Raw genomic sequence first — 19382 nt, 5'->3', positions numbered from 1 at the left:
TATACAACCAACACGCCACTTTGGGGAAACTATGACTATGTCTATAGTCCCATCTCTCCAGGTCTTTTAGAGTCATTTTTGGGGGACATGAAGACATTTCTTGAAACGATGAAGTGTTTTCGAAGAAACAGAAAGATTGTGGATAACACCTTGAAAACACAGAGAGTCATTTACGAACTAACTTGACAGTGGTTTGAATGTTACTGACGATTGTTTATGTTTAAATTGTTTTTCCCCGACATCTCGTGCGGTAGACTGTTACATAGTGCACCTTTAAAACGACAGACAGAGACTTCTCTTTGTGATGCCTCAGTCTCGGCTTGGCCCCGCCCCTTCGTTGACCCGACATCAAAGTTCTGCCCCCAGGAGGAAAGGGAATGATGGAGGGAAGCGATGGAAGCCGCTGACACTCTCATTAATCAGACGCCAAAACACAGAGAGGTGTTCGGCCTCGACTCCAGCACGAGACGCGACAGCTCAGACTCTGACCACCAATCACTCGCTCTCCTGCAGAGGTCAACGCCAGCCAGCCAACGCCACCTGTTGACCCCCGTGCTGGTAACAGTTTATTTGTTCCACTGAGTGTTTCCTGCCTCATTTAGTTCAAGTTTATTTACACCTCATCAACACCTTTTTCTTTGTTTGTTGGTTGAGCTGCCGTCTGTCATTCCATCCATCTTTTTACCCACCGCCTTCTTCTCCTCATTTCAGTGAATGTTATTCAATGCGGTTTATACAGAAAGTGTATTTAATTTTTCAATAAAGATAACTGCACAAAAAATAAGATGGTTGTCTGCTTTTATTTTGAACTTTCTCTTCACACAGCCACAGTGGAAGTGTCTGAAACCTGAAAATGAACTTCTCACTTGGGTTATAGCATCAGTTAACATTTTTCCTGAGGAGTTTATTGTCTTAAACACTACTTTCAAAACAGGATGATTCATGGGATGGAATGAATATTTGCTATTATTTTTCAGTCAGGGGTGTTTCCAGTGGAGCTGCAACAGCAAAGCTGATAGGAGGGGAACTCTCCTGCTGTTGAGCTAGACAAGGGTCAACATATGTTAACATGACATCTACTATTTTTAATGAGAAAAAAAGACTTAGCAATGAACATGTATGAAGAGGGAAAACTGTTTTTTTCAAATGTATGTACATGTTCAGAATCAAAACATTTTTTTTTTATTAATTTCTAATTTTATTTTTGGGCATGTGTGAGGGATAGTTTTTTTAAAAAAAAGGTATTTGGGCCTAACAGAATTTTAAGATTTTTAAACATTTAGGCTTTACCAATCGTTTATTTTATTTTGAAAATCCCCCTCCCCCCAAATGCACTGTGTTGAAAGGTTATAAAATGGCGCCCTCTAGTGGCTTTTTATCTCAACCGCACCTTCAATTTCCTCAACAGCGATCCAGGCTGGGCACCGCCCACTCGCAGCTCACTCTTTGGTTTCAACGGGCGAAAAACACGAACACAAATGACCCTGATCAGAGTCTGACAGGCGACACCGCTCGCAACAACCTCCACAAATCACGTTAAATGTTTAAATTAAGGTAATAAACTGTTTTCGCGAGGGTACAAGATGCTGTTTGGACAAATGTACTAATGTGTTCGCGGTGTTCTGAGCCATGCCTGAGAGGCTAAACACGGGGCTAAAACTCATGAAATAGTCTCATGAAATATCACAAACAGACGCTTGTGTGAACAAATAAACTCGTAGAACTCATTCAAACTAACACAACGAAGCTCAAACTATGTGTTTGACGTGATTTGTTTGTGTTCGTTTCGAGGATAAAGCGCGCTGTAAAGTGTCGCGCTAACTTTAAGCTAGCTCCGAGGAACCGCCTCCTGCCCGTGACGCCATGAACGTAGAAACCCCGCGGGGGGTGAGAGCACGGAGGGCTGGGGACTGAACCCTCCTCGGCTCGGCGGTGGTTTGTTGTGGTGAGTGTGTACCATGGTGACAGAGGCTCCAGCATCTGTTCACTTTAGTTTAGCGGTTTTCACGGCAACAGAGGAGCGACCCCTGCTGCTGCTGCTGCTAGAGTGTGTAAATCTGCCACCGTGTGTCCTCAGAGAGAGAGGTAAGTGCTATATAAAACTTTTTTACTCCCTCTGTCCACGACTGTGGTGTTTACATGTCAGTGTTTTAGTGTTTAAAATCATTTAAACGGAGAGAATAAGAAGATCCTCAGCTCACCAGACTGACTGGTTGGACCTGGTGAGCTGCTGGATGCTGTTGAGCAACTAACTCCTTTTTTTCTCCCGTAATCTTCAATGTTACTCGAAAACAAGTGTGAAAATCCCAGTATTCTTTGAAAATGTGAGTGATACTGATAATATTTCACGTTTCCTCTTCCTCTGCTGGGCATTCACTGCTAAATTCGTCCTGTAGCTTTTGAGAAAACCCCAACAATTTGGTAAATATGATACTTTAAGTGTTTAAGGTGACCATGGCTAAGAACATTTAGCAAAAGATTCCCATAGGCATAAATGGAGAGCAAAGATAAGCCCAATCAGCAGGCGCACGTTCAACATTTCTACTTATTCTTCCTCTTCCATGAGAACTTTGCTGCAAAACTTATTTAAGAAAACCCTAAAAAAATCATAGTTAGCACAGAGATTCCCATTGAATTAAATGGACAGCAATCCAATCTGCAGGCACACATTCAAAATTCCTTGTTATTCCTATTCCATAAGAACTTTGCTTATTCTAATAAGCTAATCATAGCTGGCTTTGGCTTTTCTGAGCATTTCGAATACATGTAGTGAAGAAATGTGCATTGCAAATAAATTCCCATTGGATTAAATGGAGATCAAAGATCAGTCCAATCAGCAGGTGCTCACAATATCTACACGTTTGCTGCAAAACTCATCAGTTTTAAGAGAAAGCGCAGGAATCATCAGGAGAGGGGCGCTAACGTTTTTCTCATAAGAGTTTTGAGTGACTGCGGCAAAGAAAACTGCAAATTATTGCACACATTTCCCATTGAAATCGATAGGGAGTGATGTTCTTTTAAAATGTCCATCTCTTCGTCCTCTTTGCTGTAAATCTCGTTCTGCAGGTTTGAGAAAACAAAAAAATCAGACATCAGAAATGCTCAATTCAATCAGGAAACGTGGAAACCATTGCATAACTAAGCATTTTGAATAAGTTTTGTGAAGAAAATTGTATAAATATTGCAAACATTTCCCCATTGGAATGGGTGGAGAGTGAGACACTAAAAATGTTTAGTTCTGGTTCCACTTTCACCAGCATTTTGCTGTAAATCTTTGAGAAAACCCAACAAATCAATGGATTGGAGAGCTGTGGCATAACTAAGCGTTTCTGAGTAACTGTGGTGAAAATAAATTGCAAAAATTATGAAAATAAATTCCATGGAGAGCAGAGATTAAAGGCAGATGGAATTCTGTACATCTTGTGTACCTAATAAAGTGGCTAGTTGGTGTTCTTTGTCAATTGGTGACATTTTACAGATATGAGCTGAAATAAAACCAGAGCACAGAATCTATACAGAACTACATCAAAGTGTAGCATTAGAAATTTCATTTCACAATAATATCGTATATTGTGATTATCTTGGTCAGGATAATTATGAGAAGCTCACAGGTGATTAAAGCCCCCTGCTGGCTGCATGTGGAGCTGCACCTGTTCCATGTTCTGGATTTATATGAATAATCATTGTCTGTTTACACTCGGTGAAGCCCCCCCCCATTTAAATCTTTCAGAGCTGCTTAATTCCTTCCATCTGGCAAATGAGATAAACCCATTGGAATAAACAGGGGGGAGGAGCAGCAGGTGAGCGTCTTCTTAGATTATACTAAATATAGGTTTAGTTTCGTGAGATTGTTGCTTTCTGATGATGCACAGTGAAAATGAGTTACTGTAAATGTCCAACAAGTGTGTGAGACAGGTGTGTGTGTGTGTGTGTGTGTGTGTGTGTGTGTGTGTGTGTGTGTGTGTGTGTGTGTTAAATTAGAGACACTAAGAGGTACCAGACTAATAATCCTCCTTGAGTTAATCTTGGTCAAGATGCACAGTACCTACTTTTCCTAATGAGACTCTGAGTGCTCAAGTTATATACAGTATGTAAAATATTTTTTATCCAGTTAACAAAAGTTCTTACCTCATAAAATCTTTGTCAGTTTAAGTCTACAATATCATAAGAATAATGTTCATGACTTAATCTCGGCCTTTCTGACAGCCTTTTGCAACAGGAAACAGGAAGTTTGTTTCATTCACTCTCCCACACCAAACTCCATAGAGAAAATCTGCGATTTTTACATCACGGCACGCAGGAGTTCTTGGGGCCCTTACTTTTTCTGATCTTTATTGATGAACTTGCATCACACTTGAAGAATGACCTCCACCTATTTGTAGATGATTCAACTCTACATGTCATTATAAAAAATCCTGGCCTGAGAGACACATGTGCTGCGAGTCTACAATGTGATCGGACAAAATAAACAAGTGGGCCTCTAACTGGTGTATAACATTCAACGCAGGTAAAACTGAGGAGATGATTATAAGCAGGAAACGAGAAGAGTTCCATCCTCCTCTCAACTTAATGAACGAAGAGCTAAAGCCAACACAGAGTATTACTCTTCTCTGTGTCACCGTCACCAATACTCTGACCTGGACTCCTTTCATCAAAAGTCTTGCCAAGAAGACAGCTAGGAGGTTATATATCCTTGGACGCACCAGAGACCTTTTCCCTATTAAGGCTTGGATTACAGTATAAGGCGTATATCTGTACCCTCATGGAATACGCTTCCCCAATATGGAGCGGAGCTGGCACAACAGCTCTAAACCTACTAGACAGACTTCAGAGGAAAGCTCTACGGCAACTCCAAGTATGGGACCCACAAAGGGCCGGCATCTTCCCCTTAGACCACAGGAGGAAAGTGGCCAGTCTTAGTACCTTCTACCGGCACATCTTCCTGCAACCCTCTGAGGAACTCACAAAAATCCTGCAAACACAAGCAACTGGATTTCGAGTAACCCGATCAAGTGGTCACCCACGCCTCGTCAACGTCCCAAGATCCAACACTCCGCTTCATTTATCTTCATACTGTATGTACCAAGAACAAGCAGGCTGTGGAACGCACTCCCAGCCTCGGTTTTCCCTGCTATTGCAAATGTAATCACTTTTAAGACTACACTTAATAGAGTCCTCTTAAACTCCTCTTAGGTTTATGTCATTGCATGTACATGACTGTATGACTGATGTTAGTGAGTTATTGAGGTAATGACAATGCGGATGTCAATGTGAAAGTAATCTCAAGACGAGATTGTGATGTGATACATTCTGCTTTATTCTCATTAGTATCAATTTGTAAAATTTGATTTACTTACATAATTGTTTTCCTGTATGAGTCGCCTTTCATCGTTAAACGATGGTAACACCAGGCTCCTGTTGGATCATATTAAAAAACAACAACAAACGTGTTTTTAAGATGTTCTAGAGTCACGACGAAGTAGATTTGATGAGATAGGTGATTGTTGGTGGTTTTCACTGAGTTTGCCAGTTGTCTGTACCTTGAACTACAGTACATGCTAGTAAAAGCACTTTCTGTCTGAATAAACCTTAATTAGCAACAAGCGTCTGCTGCAGAACATATCAGGGAAATACGTTGAGATTAAAACTTTTTAAGGTGATCATTTTTCCCTCTGTGACAAAGCTGCCGAAAGCCAGTTTAAATTCCTTCCAGCGTCGGCCGTGCAGCTGTGGAGACCTTTGTTGTACTTTGGTCATTTTACTGGCCCGGGGTTTGTATTGTGGTGTTGCCACAGCAACCATTGCAGCTCCAAGCACTGCAGTGAACTTCAGTCTGTCTTCTGTTACAATGAAGACTGGCAGAGTCTGGGACTAAGGCTTTAAAACAATAACAAAAACGACTGCAGACTAGATTTCTCAGGTAAAAGTTTGATAAATCAATATATATTTAACAGCCTTCAAAAAGGATCTGAGAAGAGCTGAAAATATTGTTATTTTTAAATCCAAAATAAGGATTAAAAAACCCAGAAGAAACACAATAAGACATTTGAACACAGCGATGGAGGCAGCAGTGGATCAAAAACTCCTTTGTTCTGTGACGTAAAATCAATGATTTTCTCTATGGACTTTGGTGCAGAGACAACAAACGACATTAACCAAACAAATGGCCACGGACAGAATAAGCAACACTACTTTGATACACAACTGTAAGCTTCTAGTTAATCAAGGTTATGCCAATTTCTTATCTTTTGAACAAAAATGTCCTCCAGCTCATTTATTTATGTCTTGTTAACTGCAGTCAATAGTAGTTAATACCCAGCACTGCTGTGATGTGTCAGGAACAGCAGAGGCATCTCCTCGTCCTCAGGACTGACAGATGGGTCCTCATCCTCGTCTGAACCTCAGCACTGACCTGCAGTCTGCACAAAATCAACATGTGACAAGTTCCACGCTGCGTTCAGATTCATGAGGATGAAGATAACGGGCGCAGGTGAAGCCGGATGAGGAGGAGTTTGCTCCTGTCGCAGCCGCAGACGAGCCATGTGAAGAAGTAAGTCAGGTGGGAGATCTTTGACTCTTTATGTAGCTGCCTCACTATTAGCAGTGACCTGTATCTGTCGTCCAGTGTGTTATCGTATCGCCCTTTCTTAGTTTCTATCTTCTGACGGTTGGTTGGAAGGTTGCAAAAACTATAAATCTGTTGCATTTCTCATCCAAACACCACCAAAGTGGGCACTGCACACTAGTATGACCTTAGTAAGTCACCTGCCACTTTTGAAACCTGTCGAGTGAAACATTGGACGGACATTTAAGCGATGAACAGACTGACATTCCTTGAATTTATCAAGAGAGAATCTATCTATAAACTACTGTAGATTAAAACTGCAGGTAGCATTGACTGGGCCCGCCGGCTGCCATTGATCTGGGTTGCTGCGGCAACTGAGGGAGGGTGGAGCTACCGTATCAGAGCTGGAACCCGGTCTCCTGTACGAAGTTCTGAGCAGATCTGTCAACGTACAAAAAAGTTACAGGGCACTTCCTGTTTCAATTTGAGGAAAGTGCCTGACATGAAAGGAAACACTTTCCTTTCATGTTGCCTGTGTTCTACAGCAGGTCTTCACGTCACTCATGGGCTTATGTTTGTTTGTTTAGTTTGTGACTATGTCACATCACCAGTCTCCTCATCCGCCAGGGATCGACGCGGAAACGTTTCCAAACATGGACATCGCAGAGAGCCTCGGAAGTCTTGAGTCCAGTCTTCTCGAATCTGAAGATGAGGAGGAGCTGCATCTGGAGTCTTTCACGGCGCCGGTCTTCACAGACAAACCAAAAGTGATAAAGTCCGGCAAGCGGGCGTCTCCTGATGCTTCCTCACGTCAAGAGCCGAGGACACCTGGAGCCACGATAATGAAGTCTGACTCGCTCAGGTGAAGCACGTGCTTCTGTAGTTCTGGAGTTTTGTGATCATAGTTTTAAGTTCTGTCCTCCTTGTGTCAATGGTTTCCATTTGCAAACTTCAAGAGAACTTCTTTAATCTCTATGTTAATCATCAACTTTAATAACTTGTGCTGCTATGTTGTACAAAAATGTGTTTAAATAGCCACCTTATATAGTCTCTCCTGACAGAGACACAAGCACCAACAATGAACGTTTGATTGTGTCTCCTGTAGAAACTTGTGTCTTCGTAAGACGCCAGACTTCTCCAAAGTGCTGCCCAGAGTCCACGTCCCCAAAGACAGCAAACCTAGCGTGTGCAGACGCCCGTCAGCGAGGGAATCCCCGTCTCCCGAGCTCCACCTGAACCCGGCCGACTACGTGAAAGAGGCCCTGCTGAACACCTCTGACGTCGTCTCCAACCCCAAGGTGCAGAAGACCATCATCACGCTGGTCGAGCGGCTGCAGGTACTTACAGAGAGACACAATAACCTGTTCACCTGCCCTTTTATGTTCATCTTTACCTTGTTTCCATTTGTCCTCTCGCTGCAGGAAGACTACAGCAAGCTGCTGATTAAACATGCAGAAGCGGAAAACACCATCGATCGTTTGCGTTTTGGAGCTAAGGTAGTAGATCAAGAGATGACACACTGTTTTTTAATTTAAAAGTATTTAATGAGGTTTTTTTTTTAAGTTTTTCTTTTATATTTTTGCAAAAATATCCCACAGTCCAAAAACATGCAATGTGGGGAATAGGTAAATTGGACACTCTAAATTGACCGTAGGAGTGAGTGTGAGAGTGAATGGTTGTTTGTCTCTAGTTGTGTGTGGCCCTGCGATGGACTGGCGAACTGTCCAAGGTGTACCCCGCCTATCGCCCGATGTAGCTGAGATTGGCACAGCACCCCCCCCCGCGACCCTCTGGTGGAGGATAAAGCGGTTAGATGATGATGACTGACTGATTAACAAAAATATCATCAAAATAACCACTCACTCCCCTGCACCAAAGCCCATAGAGAAAATCAGTTTTAAAAAGGCAGCACACAAGAAATGTTGATCCACTTCTGCCTCGTTAAGTGAGTTCAAATATTTTAATTTGTCAGTTCGGTGTAAAAAAAAAGCCTTTGTTCAGATTTAGCTAAGTGACACAAACTGGAGTTTGGTGCAGGAGAGTGAGCGGTTTACAAACTTCAGTTCCTAATTGGAAGAGGCCATTTAAGGTTGAGCTAAAGCAGCAAAAACATGTTCTTAATAAAGCGCACACTTTACCTTAGGTGGATAAATGAAAGAAGTCTAACTGCATTTCTGTAGGTGAACCTGTTCTCTGAGCCTCCGAAGCCGAGCTGCTCGGTGCCGTCAGAGCTGAGTCAGCACGCGTCCAGGTCCATGACGCTGGACTTTCCTCAGGCTCAGAGACCGGAGCTCGGCTCAGCTTCTCCTCAGACAAACGGACACGGCGCCGAGCCGAGTTTGTTCTCCGATACGTCAGCTCTGAGTTCTTCAGCTCATCACGGTATTAACACACACACACGTCTGTGTCAGTGAATGTATTGTAGTTTCTCTGAATGTGAACGTGTGTTATTGTTTATTATTCTATAAAACAGGCCTCAACATGGGACAACACGCCGCTCAGACTCTCCACAATCAGGCTGCCAAGTTCTTACAGCAGGTAACGGCTGCATTTATTATTATTGAAAGGACCAGTGTGTAACGTTTAGGAGGTTTTATTGGCTGAAATTGAACATGTTTGTGTAAGAATAAAATGACTTTAAAGTAACAAATCATTTTAATTAAGTATTAGAGCAGCGTTTTATTTTGAGGTAAAGGCCTTGGTTTTTGGAGGCAGCCATCTTGTGCCGCCAGTTTTCCACAGAAGCCCAAATGGACAAAATAGTGAGTTGAGCGTGTGTACTTTTGTAAACAGAGGAAGAATGTGAAGGTGTGGCGTTGCAATCTGCAGTCTCACCACTAGATGACACTAATGCTTACACACTGGACCTATCTTTTAAGTCACAGTTCAAAATGGATGAAAATCCTGTCAAATGTGTTCAGGAAAGTGATGAAAGAAACATAAACCATGATCCTGGGATTTCCTTTCAGCTGCTCACCTTTGAGGATCTCCTGAAGACCAAAACACCTCCACCGTTTCAACAGATGAAGGTAAGAGAGACACACAAACTGTGACCAACACAGTGAACTGGTGTCCACACTCACGTCTCCATGCTGTCTCCTCAGGGTCTCTTACATCTCTTTGAAGAGCTCAACTCTTTGGAAATGGGCTACCTGTTGGCGAGGGACGAGCACAAACTACAGCAGCAGTGCGGGGACGACGTGACGCCATTTGACTGTGAACGGTGAGCGTCATGTGCCAGATATATAAAGATTCATGTTTGTGATTGTTCTGGTTATTTGAGGTGTGGTTCAAACACACCAGCCTTAAGAACCGGCCTTGATCACGGATTTAAAAAAAGGTTGACATAATGAAATCAATGCCTGCTTCAATATCTTAAGGATACTTTTGACTGCTGTATCTTACTGTTATACAGCCGTTTGTTTTTTAAAGCTACACAAAAGTAATTTTCCTGTTTGAAAAGGCTGTCTATCGGCGAGTAGAAGTGGCTTAACATATTCTTATTTCTTAAGCAGACTTGTACTTTAGTAATTGAGGATTTAATTATTTATATTTTCAGTGAGTGAGTCTCAGTGTGTCTCTGGTTCTACCTCATACAACCACAACCAAAAATGTCTTACTTGATATTTCATTCCGTTTTTGTACGTGTCAGTGACCTGGAGGAGCAGATCCACCAGTTCCGACTCCATGCGGAGGAGCTGAAGGAGCAGGTGGAGCAGACGCTGCACAACAAACCCACCTGTGAGACTCCGCCCTCTCCACCTCCTCAATCCTCACCTTCTTACGTTCACCCAGAGGGGGAGGAAACCCGGGGGCATCCACAGATCTCACCTGTGTCAGGAGCAGCTGAATCAGACGGTCAGGAGTCTGCTGTCAGCAGCAGCAGCAGCAGCCCACAGTGGAGCTGCACGTCCTTTTCACCGTCACACGGAGCCGCCGCCGCCGCCGCTGCTGCCACCGCCGCTCAGTCCACCTCACCGTCCGTCCATCGTCAACATCACCACATTTGGGCGGAGCTGAGAAAGTCGAACAGCAGCAGTCTGAGCAGCCTGGCAGAGATTCCTGCTCCTGAGAGGAGGGAGAGCAAACTCCAGCCCGGGAGCATCAGAACAGCGCCTCCTCAGGTCAGTGTTCGATTTTTGGTGAATATCCAGCTATAATAGTAAGAGAAGCCATTTTGAATTGTGAATTTGAGCCTTTGAGGAGTTCACGACTTCAAATTATAACTGGAACTCAGTGTAAACTGGTTTTACTTCAGTCATTTCCAGCGTGATGCTGGGATATTTTCCTCATTATTGTTTGTTTGTGTCGTTGACCAGGACGGACTCATCTCTCCAGAGATGGACAGTGGCTTCGTCGGTTCAGAGAGCAGCCGTGTGACTCCCGCTGCAGCTCACAGTCCTCTCCACCAGATGGCATCACAGAGGTACGTCACCACACACACACACACACACACACACCTTCAGATTATTATTCTATCCGTGGCTTTGCGGTAATTTTTTAGAGCCTAAAAACTCTTGAAACTTGGCATGGAGGTCCAGTCTGGTAAAAATGCAATATTGGCACAGTTCCCGGACCCGTGCGTTGCTCAAGGGCTCTACAGCGCCCCCCTAAGGTGAAAACAGAGGCAGAGGTGCGAAGATGTTATAGACCAAGACGCATCAAAAAGTGGACTGTAACCATGGCCTCAACTCAAAAGGAAGTCGGCCGTTTTGAAAGGAAAAATTCATGGTGAAATAATAATTTCATGTGCCTTATTACAATGCAAAAATCCACTGTTGTAAACTGTGTAAACTACTGTGTAAGAACGTTTTCATATCAATATATAAATATAATATAAATATATATACTCTATAAATGGCCTAATATTATTTTGAGTTTGTAAAGCATATATTTGTTAGAATAATGTGATTTATAATGTGTTTTATGGACGAGTTATTCAAAAAAATCTCAAGTAAAAGCCTGAAAAATTCAGTGAATTGAAAAAACTGTCTCATGCTCAGGCTATGAAATATTGTGACATTTTAGTGTATTGTGTATTTTCTTACATCTCTCATGCTCGGCTATTTTAACCGCTGTTTCCACTTTTGTGCGACTCAGGGATCTGGAGCAGCTGATCTGTCACGCACGACTGTGTACGAAGAACCTGATGGAGATGATGGAAGGCAAGATGCAGGAGGAGTCCGCCTGTGAGACTCCGCCCACTCCACCTCCTCCTCCTCAGTCCACACCGCCTTCGTCCGCTGTTCCCTCAGAGGCTGAAGAAGCGCGGAGGTTTTCACACGTTCTTCCTCCTCCTTACGCGTCTCTGAAGGTCGGCCCAGGAAAGACTGAGTCAGACGTTCAGGAGTCGTCCGTCGTCATCAGCAGCGTCAGCAGCAGCGTCGGGTCCAACCCAGCGTCACACAGAACCTCTGTTCACTCCACGTCACTGTTCACTCACCCTCACCCTCACCCTCAACCTCAACCTCAACCTCATTCTCATCCTCGTTCTCGTCCTCGTCCTCGTCCTCATGCTCATCCTCACCACGTTCAGAGTTCAGAGATGAGAGAGTCGCCGAGCAGGAGCAGGTCTCGCCACCAGATGGCGTCACAGAGGTGAGTCTCCACATTATCCAGTGTCCACCAGGCTGCGATTCAGTCATTATTTATTCATCAAATTTACAATTCTGTTCTGTGCCATTTCAGAGATGAATCCATGAGATGAAGTCAGAAAATGTTAAAAAAAAATGTTTTGTCAACAAGTTTTTTGTGAATTCTTTGTCATATGGAGCAAAGAAAGCAGAAATAATTCACATTTAAGAAGCTAAAAAGTCTAAGAACTTGTTGTAAGTAGTCAAAAAAAATACTTAAAGAGCTGTTTCACCCATTTTTTCCCACTTGGTCGAGTATTTTTCACATCTTTTACTCATAAAAGTTGTTATAATTGACGGAAACACAGGGAAGAGCAGTGAAGCGGTGCTTTTATTCTTTTTGAAGGAAGCGACTTTGACGTTTTATTTCTTCCTCTCAATCCCAACAATGTCCTCTGTTGTTGTGAGAATGAGACTCAGTGTCTCAGCAGACAATGGACATTTATATCTAAAAAACTCTATATTTTTATGGGTGAATGGATTAAAATAGCTCACTAATCAGATAACAATAATAATAATAATTGTTGTAATACATCTCATATCTTTTTCATCCGTACATAACTGCGTGTTGACGGTATCTGTCACATTTTAATGCACCGTGGGATCAACTTTGTGCAAGAATCTCAGTTTTTCCCTCAGTTTCAGTTATTTTAAGCAGGTTGAGAGAAAAATGTGTTGAAAAGTTTGTAAAATTCATCTTATACACGTCATTAGTGCAAATAACACGCTGATGTTTACCTTTCTGAATTCACCTGGTGTTTTCAAGCACAACTCAACTGAAACTGAAGGTTGTTTTGGTCCAGTTTTTATAAAACTCAGAGAAACTCGAGTCTTTCGACAGGAGGAATATTCAAATATCATGTGTTGACGTGGATTTCATTAGTTTCTCTTCTCATTGTTTCAGGCCTGACGAGAGAAGCTGGAGCGACGAGTTCAGTGAAATCAGACAAACGTCCTGGACGCCGCTGAAAACCTCCAGCGTGGTCAGACCGAAAACCCCACAGAGTCGAATGTGTAAGTAAAGATGAGAACGATGATGTTAAACCTCCTATTTATTTATTTATTCATTTATTTATTTATTTATTTATTGATAAAACTGTGTCTTTTGCTGTGTATTTAACACGCGCTCTTCTCTCGTCGCTGCAGCTGAAAACAGTCAGAGTGACTCGTTCACCAAGTCCTTCAACTCCCTCTACAGCTCCCACCTAAGCTCCGCCCTCCCGACACCGCATCGCCATGGTGATTCTCTCAGAACTACAGCATCCAGACAGGTGGCAAATCATGAGTAAGTGTGTGTGTGTGTGTGTGTGGCTGGCAGCAGTCTCCATGGTGACAACTGTAAACAAGGTCATGTTTATGGCTCCCTGCAGAGATTTCACAATGAAAAGCTGATTTATTGTTATTATGATCGGATTACACGCTTATAAAAATAGTTTATACATACGTAAGATATAAGAGGATATAAAGCTGGGCACAGCGTATTGTTTGTTCTTCGCATAGAACAGGAACAATAGATTGTAAAATAATGAAATAAAATTTAAATTAAAAAGCAAATATCAACCCTGAGGAACGCAGTATTCTAGCTGTTTATCGTCTTTATGATCTTTATAACTTCGTAATTCTGATTTATTTGGCCTTTGTAATTTCTTTACAGTTAAAAGGAAAAGTAATATGGCTTATAAATACAGTCTAATTCTGCTGTAGCACAAATAATTGTAATTAATGTTTCATTTATTACAAACCTAACTATCAGATTTGACTTTAAACCCTGGAAAATACACAAATCACATCAGATGTACGTATGTGACATGATCGACATGAACTTAGATTTGATATTATTATTTTGTGTTCATTTTATTAAAAAGGAACCATTCTGAAGAATATTGCCAAATAAATACACGATACAAATGAACTGTGAAAAACGAACCCCTTTAAATTTACCTGCTGTTAGTAAGAAACACTGAATCTGAAACTTTAATGAGAGTTCATGCAGAAAAATAACATTACTTTTCATTAAACTGGGAAGATTTGCACCTGAATCAACAAATAACGTTAATAAATATGTGTTTTTTACGCCTGAATAAAGTGGTTTTAAGAGTTTAGTTGCACTTAAATGATGTGTGTTTGCTTCAATTCCTCTCATTTTTCAGACCCGAGGAAATCTGTTCGAGCGATGAATTCAATGAACTCAGGCGAACTGCTCGCACGCCGCCGAAAGAATCTCATACAGTGGGACAGAAAACGCCACAGCATCACAGAGGTAAGTTTATCCGAACGCTCACATTTACCGTGGATCTGAAAAACCAGAGCGGTTGATTAAAGTAACCTAACAAAGTTGTATTTTTGTGGAATCAACTTTTAAAACTTGGAGAGAGAGAGAGACTGACTCACAAGCCCCGCCCCCTCCCTGTTCCCCGCCTCCTCCTTCCAAACACATGTTTCTAACTGTTTCACCAAAACTGGTGAAAAACAGAGAAAGCAACGTGTTTTGAAGTTGTCATATTCCAAGGACGGTTGATGACAGAGAAATGTGACAGAAATGACAGTTTTAAAATCACCCTCAAGCGCCACACACAATCATTATAAAATCTGAAAAACGTCAGAAAAAGAAAAAAAAGAGTTCAAAACTTAAACTGCGATTGTTTAAAAATCGTAATAGATATCAACACTTTGACTTAGGTGAGAAACGTCGTAAGTCTTGTGCGTTGCTTAAGTTCCAACCACGTCTCTACGTTAAAGTACGACGACACTGTGACTCCAAAGTGGATTTTTATCGCCATGGTTACTCGAAAAGTTACTTAGAAAAGTCATGGCGCACAATTTTTATCAAAACTGTGGGAGGAGTTGCGCGCCAGAGAAGAAACGTGGAATAATAACAATTCAATTCAATTCAATTCAATTTTATTTGTATAGCACCAAATCATAACATACATTATCTCAAGGCACTGTACATAGACAACATCAAGGAGAGCAGAGAAACACAACAGTTCACACAATGAGCAAACACTAGGCATCAGTGGAGAGAAAAAACTCCCTCTTAAGAGGAAGAAGAAATCTCTGACAGAACCAGGCTCAGAGGTGTGCGGTCATCTGCCTCGACCGGTTGGGGGGAAAGGAAAAATGGGGGATAGTGGAGAGGTGGGGGAGAGAACAAAACAAAAGATGCTTGCTCTGCAATACTGAGCAGGCACTCTAATAACTATGTTCTCGATGTTTAATCTGTCCCTCAGTGAAGAGAGGAAAAGCTAACCCAGGTCACATATTTGTTTTTTATTTACAGGCAAGCCGAGGCTGGCAGTTTCTTTTATGCAGCCGTCCACGTCGTCGTCGCAGTCCCAGCCTCAGATGAACAAGGGTCTCCACTCGTCTCCTCCTGCTGCACCAGGCAACTGCTTTTCACACTCTAACAGCGTCCAGAGACGGAGACAAATACCTGCTGCCCTGCACACACACGCAGAAATACACTGAAGGATTCTTGATACCCTATTTGTTCAATTCAAACAATAAATTCAATGAATTGAAACATAAACTCAGCCGAATTTCAAGATCTGCTTTTTTTAATCAGTCAAAACTGAATTAAAAGCCGGAATTTAACTGCTCAGATGTCTTCAATAAAACTTCATGCTGCTCACAATAACACAATCACTAGTGGAAATGTCTTTATTTTTTCTAATCCTGGAGACAGAGACACTATGGTACCTACAGCACTCCAGAAAATCCAATATTGGTTCTGGTGACATTATGGGACTTTTAATTTGAAATTTCTCTAAAACTCGACAGCAAAAATGTATGTATGCAAGTAGTCATGGATGTCCTGAACACAACCTCGTCAGGCCTGGTCAGAACTTGTGAACATTTTTGTTTTTATGACATCTCAAAGTTCACCATTTTCTAATTAAAAAATTAGAAATTGATAGTAGACATTGATTTCCTGAACACACACTAGTCAGTCGTGGTCTTGTAATACATTTTTACTTTGTATTACATCTCAAATTTTAGATTTTTTTTTTTATAAAATGCTAAATATCGAACTTTAATTTGAAATTTCTCTAAAACTATCCAGTAAAAATGACTGATTTGCAGTCTGCTAGTAGTCATAGATGTCCTGAACACAACCACGTCAGTCCTCGTCAGAACCTATGGAAATATTTGTTTTTATCACAAATACTGGACTTTTAATTTGAAATTTCTCTGAAATGATATGGTAAGAATTATTATTTTGTAATATGCTAATAGACAATGAACGCAACCTAGCCACTCGTGGTCAGAACTTATGAACATTTTAGTTTTTATTACATGTCAAATTTGAGATTATTTAGATTAAAAAAAAAAGTGAATATGGAAATTTTAACTTGACCTTTCTCCAAAACTGTGCAGTCAAAAGACTTTTAATTTGAAATTTCTCTACAATTGTATTAATTCAGCCTTTAACTTAACGTTTCATGATCTCTATCTTTTTGTTTTTGTGTTTTTTTTTCCTTTTTTTTGTTTGTATGTTTTTTTGCTGTGTGTGTGTGTGTGTTTGTTTTTTGTGTATCACAGCAGATGAAACTGACAGCAGAAATCGTCAAGCTCCACCATTTTGTGTTGAATGTTCAGCACATCGACGATCTGAACGTAAGAAAACTTTTTTTTATTTGTCAGTGAAGGCAAACGACCACTAGGTGGTGACTCTAGTTATTTTATGTTCAGGTTTGTCGTTGATTATTCTGGGTTTTTATTTGATCTTTTTGTTCCGTTAAGGACAAGTTCGAGGAAACAGGACGTCGCCTTCCTCCTCCTCCTCCTCTTCGTCTTCCTCCAGCTGTCTTCGATGTCCTCGCTGTGGACGCCTTCAGCCGCACAGAGACACAGAACCAGGTTTGTCTGACGTGATTCTGCTCACAAACTTTGCCGTGTTAAAACAGTCGTTTACTTTGTTAATGATCTGTTTCACAAAAGCTCAATCATTTGTTTCTTCAGTAACTGACGTGAGAGATACGTGCTAACGTCGCTGCTAACGCCGCTGCTAACGTCGCTGCTAACGCCGCTGCTAACGCCGCTGCTAACGCCGCTGCTAACCTTCTGTTTGTCACAGACTCTCGCAGACGCCCTGAATCGCGCACACACACACGCTGCCAAACTGCGGAGTCGCCCGACGGAACGACAAGGAGCCGACGCGCCGTAGCTCCGCCTCCACTGCCACACTGCATGATCGTGGGTCAACCTTTACTGTAAGTAACATACGCACTAACAATTTATCATTTATGAATCTGAATCTCAAAAATGAAATGACGCAAATTAGTAAATCAGTAAGTCTGCAATAGAATCGTTGACGAGCCATTTTATAAAGAAAGTGAAGTAAATGTTGTTGCATTAAAGTATAAAAGATAATATTTTATCGTTTTCCGTTTAATTGAAAAGTTTTGTATCATGGAAAATATGAATATATATATTGTATATGTATATATTTGCATCGTCCTTGTACGTGAATTGGTTGTGACGGATTTTACGTCTTTTTTCACGTCGTTTTTCTCTTTTTTTGGTTCATTCTCATTTCAGCGTGTACCCACTGCCCGTCCACGTTTCTCCTAGCAGCAACAGCCCGGGTTCATCACCAGGGGTCACCAGAGGTCACGACGTAAGCCGCTTGCCGCCGCCGCCGCCCGTGGATCAGCTGAGCTCTCTGGACTCTTCTCTGAACAGAGCCATCAGAGCGGCTCGACGCATGAGACACACGTCCAGACACATGGCTCACTCTCAGGCTCAGGGACTGCACTATCACAAATTGCTGAGTCATTCCTGAAGCCCCGCCCCCTCAAGCAACAAGCCTTCAAAGATAATTTTTTTTTATTGGACAATTTCTGACTTCTTATGGACCAAACACATTGATGATGATATTTAATGTGAGTCAATGCCTTAGTTTCTACATTTATTTAGTTTCTCAGGGGTGCACGGATCTGTGGTAAGCACCAGTGCCTCACAGCAAGCGGGTTCTAGGTTTGAATCCCGTTTCGACTGCCGTGTTGTTCTTATCTCAACAAAGGTGCTAAAATCATGCAGGACTGTAGATCAGTTTCATTGAAAATGTTGTTAATCATATTGATTTTCTAACTTCTGTTCAAATATTGTGGTTGTCATGAGTTAAAGGGATAATTCAGGGTTTTTTAGGTGTGTTTGCATGAGGCATTGACTCACACATTCAGAGCTGAAGCCACCGAAAAACAAACACATTTTAGCAAAATCGTTAAAATCAAATCGCTCTGGCACCAAAGTCCATAGAGAAAACCAGCATTTTTAGCTTGTGGGTGACACAGGAGCTGCTGTTCGTCTGCTGCCTCGTGTGGTCAGTTTATGTCACTCAGCTGATTCTGAGCAAATGTTTTCAAACGAAGACGTTACAATATAACACATTTGATTTTACTGATGGAAGCAACAGTGGATCAACGACTCCTCCTGTGTGCTGTGATGTAAAATCACTGGTTTTCTCTGTGGGGTTTGGTGTGAGGACAATTGATGGATTAATGGTGAGTTTTACTTGTGTTCCCATGCAGGGGGCGCTCACCACACTTGTGTGTCGTCAGTGCCTCACACCAACACAATTCAAAAAGACTTTTTTATTTAGAGGCATTTGTTGATCATGTGATTATATTTTTGATAATTATGTGCCACATTTGTGTGCAGTTTGTAGAAAGAACTTTGCTCAGGATTTTGTTTGTATTTTACTTGTTTATGACATAAAACTGTGACTCTTTATGAACGTTGTTATATGTCCATACAATCCAGATATTTTTGAACAACTTGTTGTTGACTTTTTTTGTCACAAGTAAGTATGTCCAAAAATGGGACAAAAAAGTCATAGTAACTTATGTCATCCTAAATGTGACAAGAAAATCATAGTTTAGTATGTCGTCCAAAATCGGTCAAAAAAGTCATAGTATAGTATGTCGTCCAAAATCGGTCAAAAAAGTCATAGTATAGTACTAAAGTATGACTTTTTTCTAATTTTCGACCACGTATCAAAGTATGACTTTTTTCTAATTTTCGACCACGTATCAAAGTATGACTTTTTTCTCATTTCGGCCACATACTAAAGTATGACTTTGTCAAATTTTTTGTCTCATTTTGGAAAACATTCTATAGTATGACTTTTTAGTGACATTTTGGACAACATACTAAAGTATGACTTTTTGTGACATTTTGGA

The 19382-nt window shown here is 41.4% G+C and overlaps 1 protein-coding gene across 6 annotated transcripts; it reads left to right on the top strand.

Annotated features, from left to right (window-relative positions):
• The first annotated feature begins 1686 nt into the window (after window positions 1–1686).
• Window positions 1687–18977, top strand: akna (AT-hook transcription factor). 6 transcript variants are annotated; one of them, XM_044012647.1, is made up of 21 exons: window positions 1687–2085; window positions 3731–3800; window positions 6339–6550; window positions 7153–7427; window positions 7671–7902; window positions 7987–8061; window positions 8746–8947; window positions 9039–9103; window positions 9535–9594; window positions 9670–9788; window positions 10218–10689; window positions 10885–10991; window positions 11666–12163; window positions 13103–13212; window positions 13345–13483; window positions 14349–14458; window positions 15479–15583; window positions 16741–16815; window positions 16942–17058; window positions 17276–17411; window positions 17740–18977. In XM_044012647.1, the coding sequence occupies exons 4-21, from the start codon at window positions 7162–7164 to the stop codon at window positions 17981–17983; spliced, it is 3132 nt and encodes a 1043-aa protein (XP_043868582.1). In that variant the 5' UTR covers window positions 1687–2085; window positions 3731–3800; window positions 6339–6550; window positions 7153–7161; the 3' UTR covers window positions 17984–18977. The 6 variants fall into 6 exon arrangements, with proteins under 6 accessions (XP_043868582.1, XP_043868583.1, XP_043868585.1 ...); XM_044012648.1 differs by lacking the exon at window positions 3731–3800; XM_044012650.1 differs by lacking the exons at window positions 1687–2085; window positions 3731–3800 and having other exon boundaries at window positions 6089–6550; window positions 16744–16815.
• The last annotated feature ends 405 nt before the right edge of the window (window positions 18978–19382 follow it).

This window comes from Solea senegalensis, linkage group LG21, assembly GCF_019176455.1.
Source record: "Solea senegalensis isolate Sse05_10M linkage group LG21, IFAPA_SoseM_1, whole genome shotgun sequence".
NCBI classification, from domain to species: domain Eukaryota; kingdom Metazoa; phylum Chordata; class Actinopteri; order Pleuronectiformes; family Soleidae; genus Solea; species Solea senegalensis.
The sequence above is the reverse complement of the archived record's forward strand: the minus strand, read 5'-3'. Positions and strand labels throughout refer to the sequence as shown.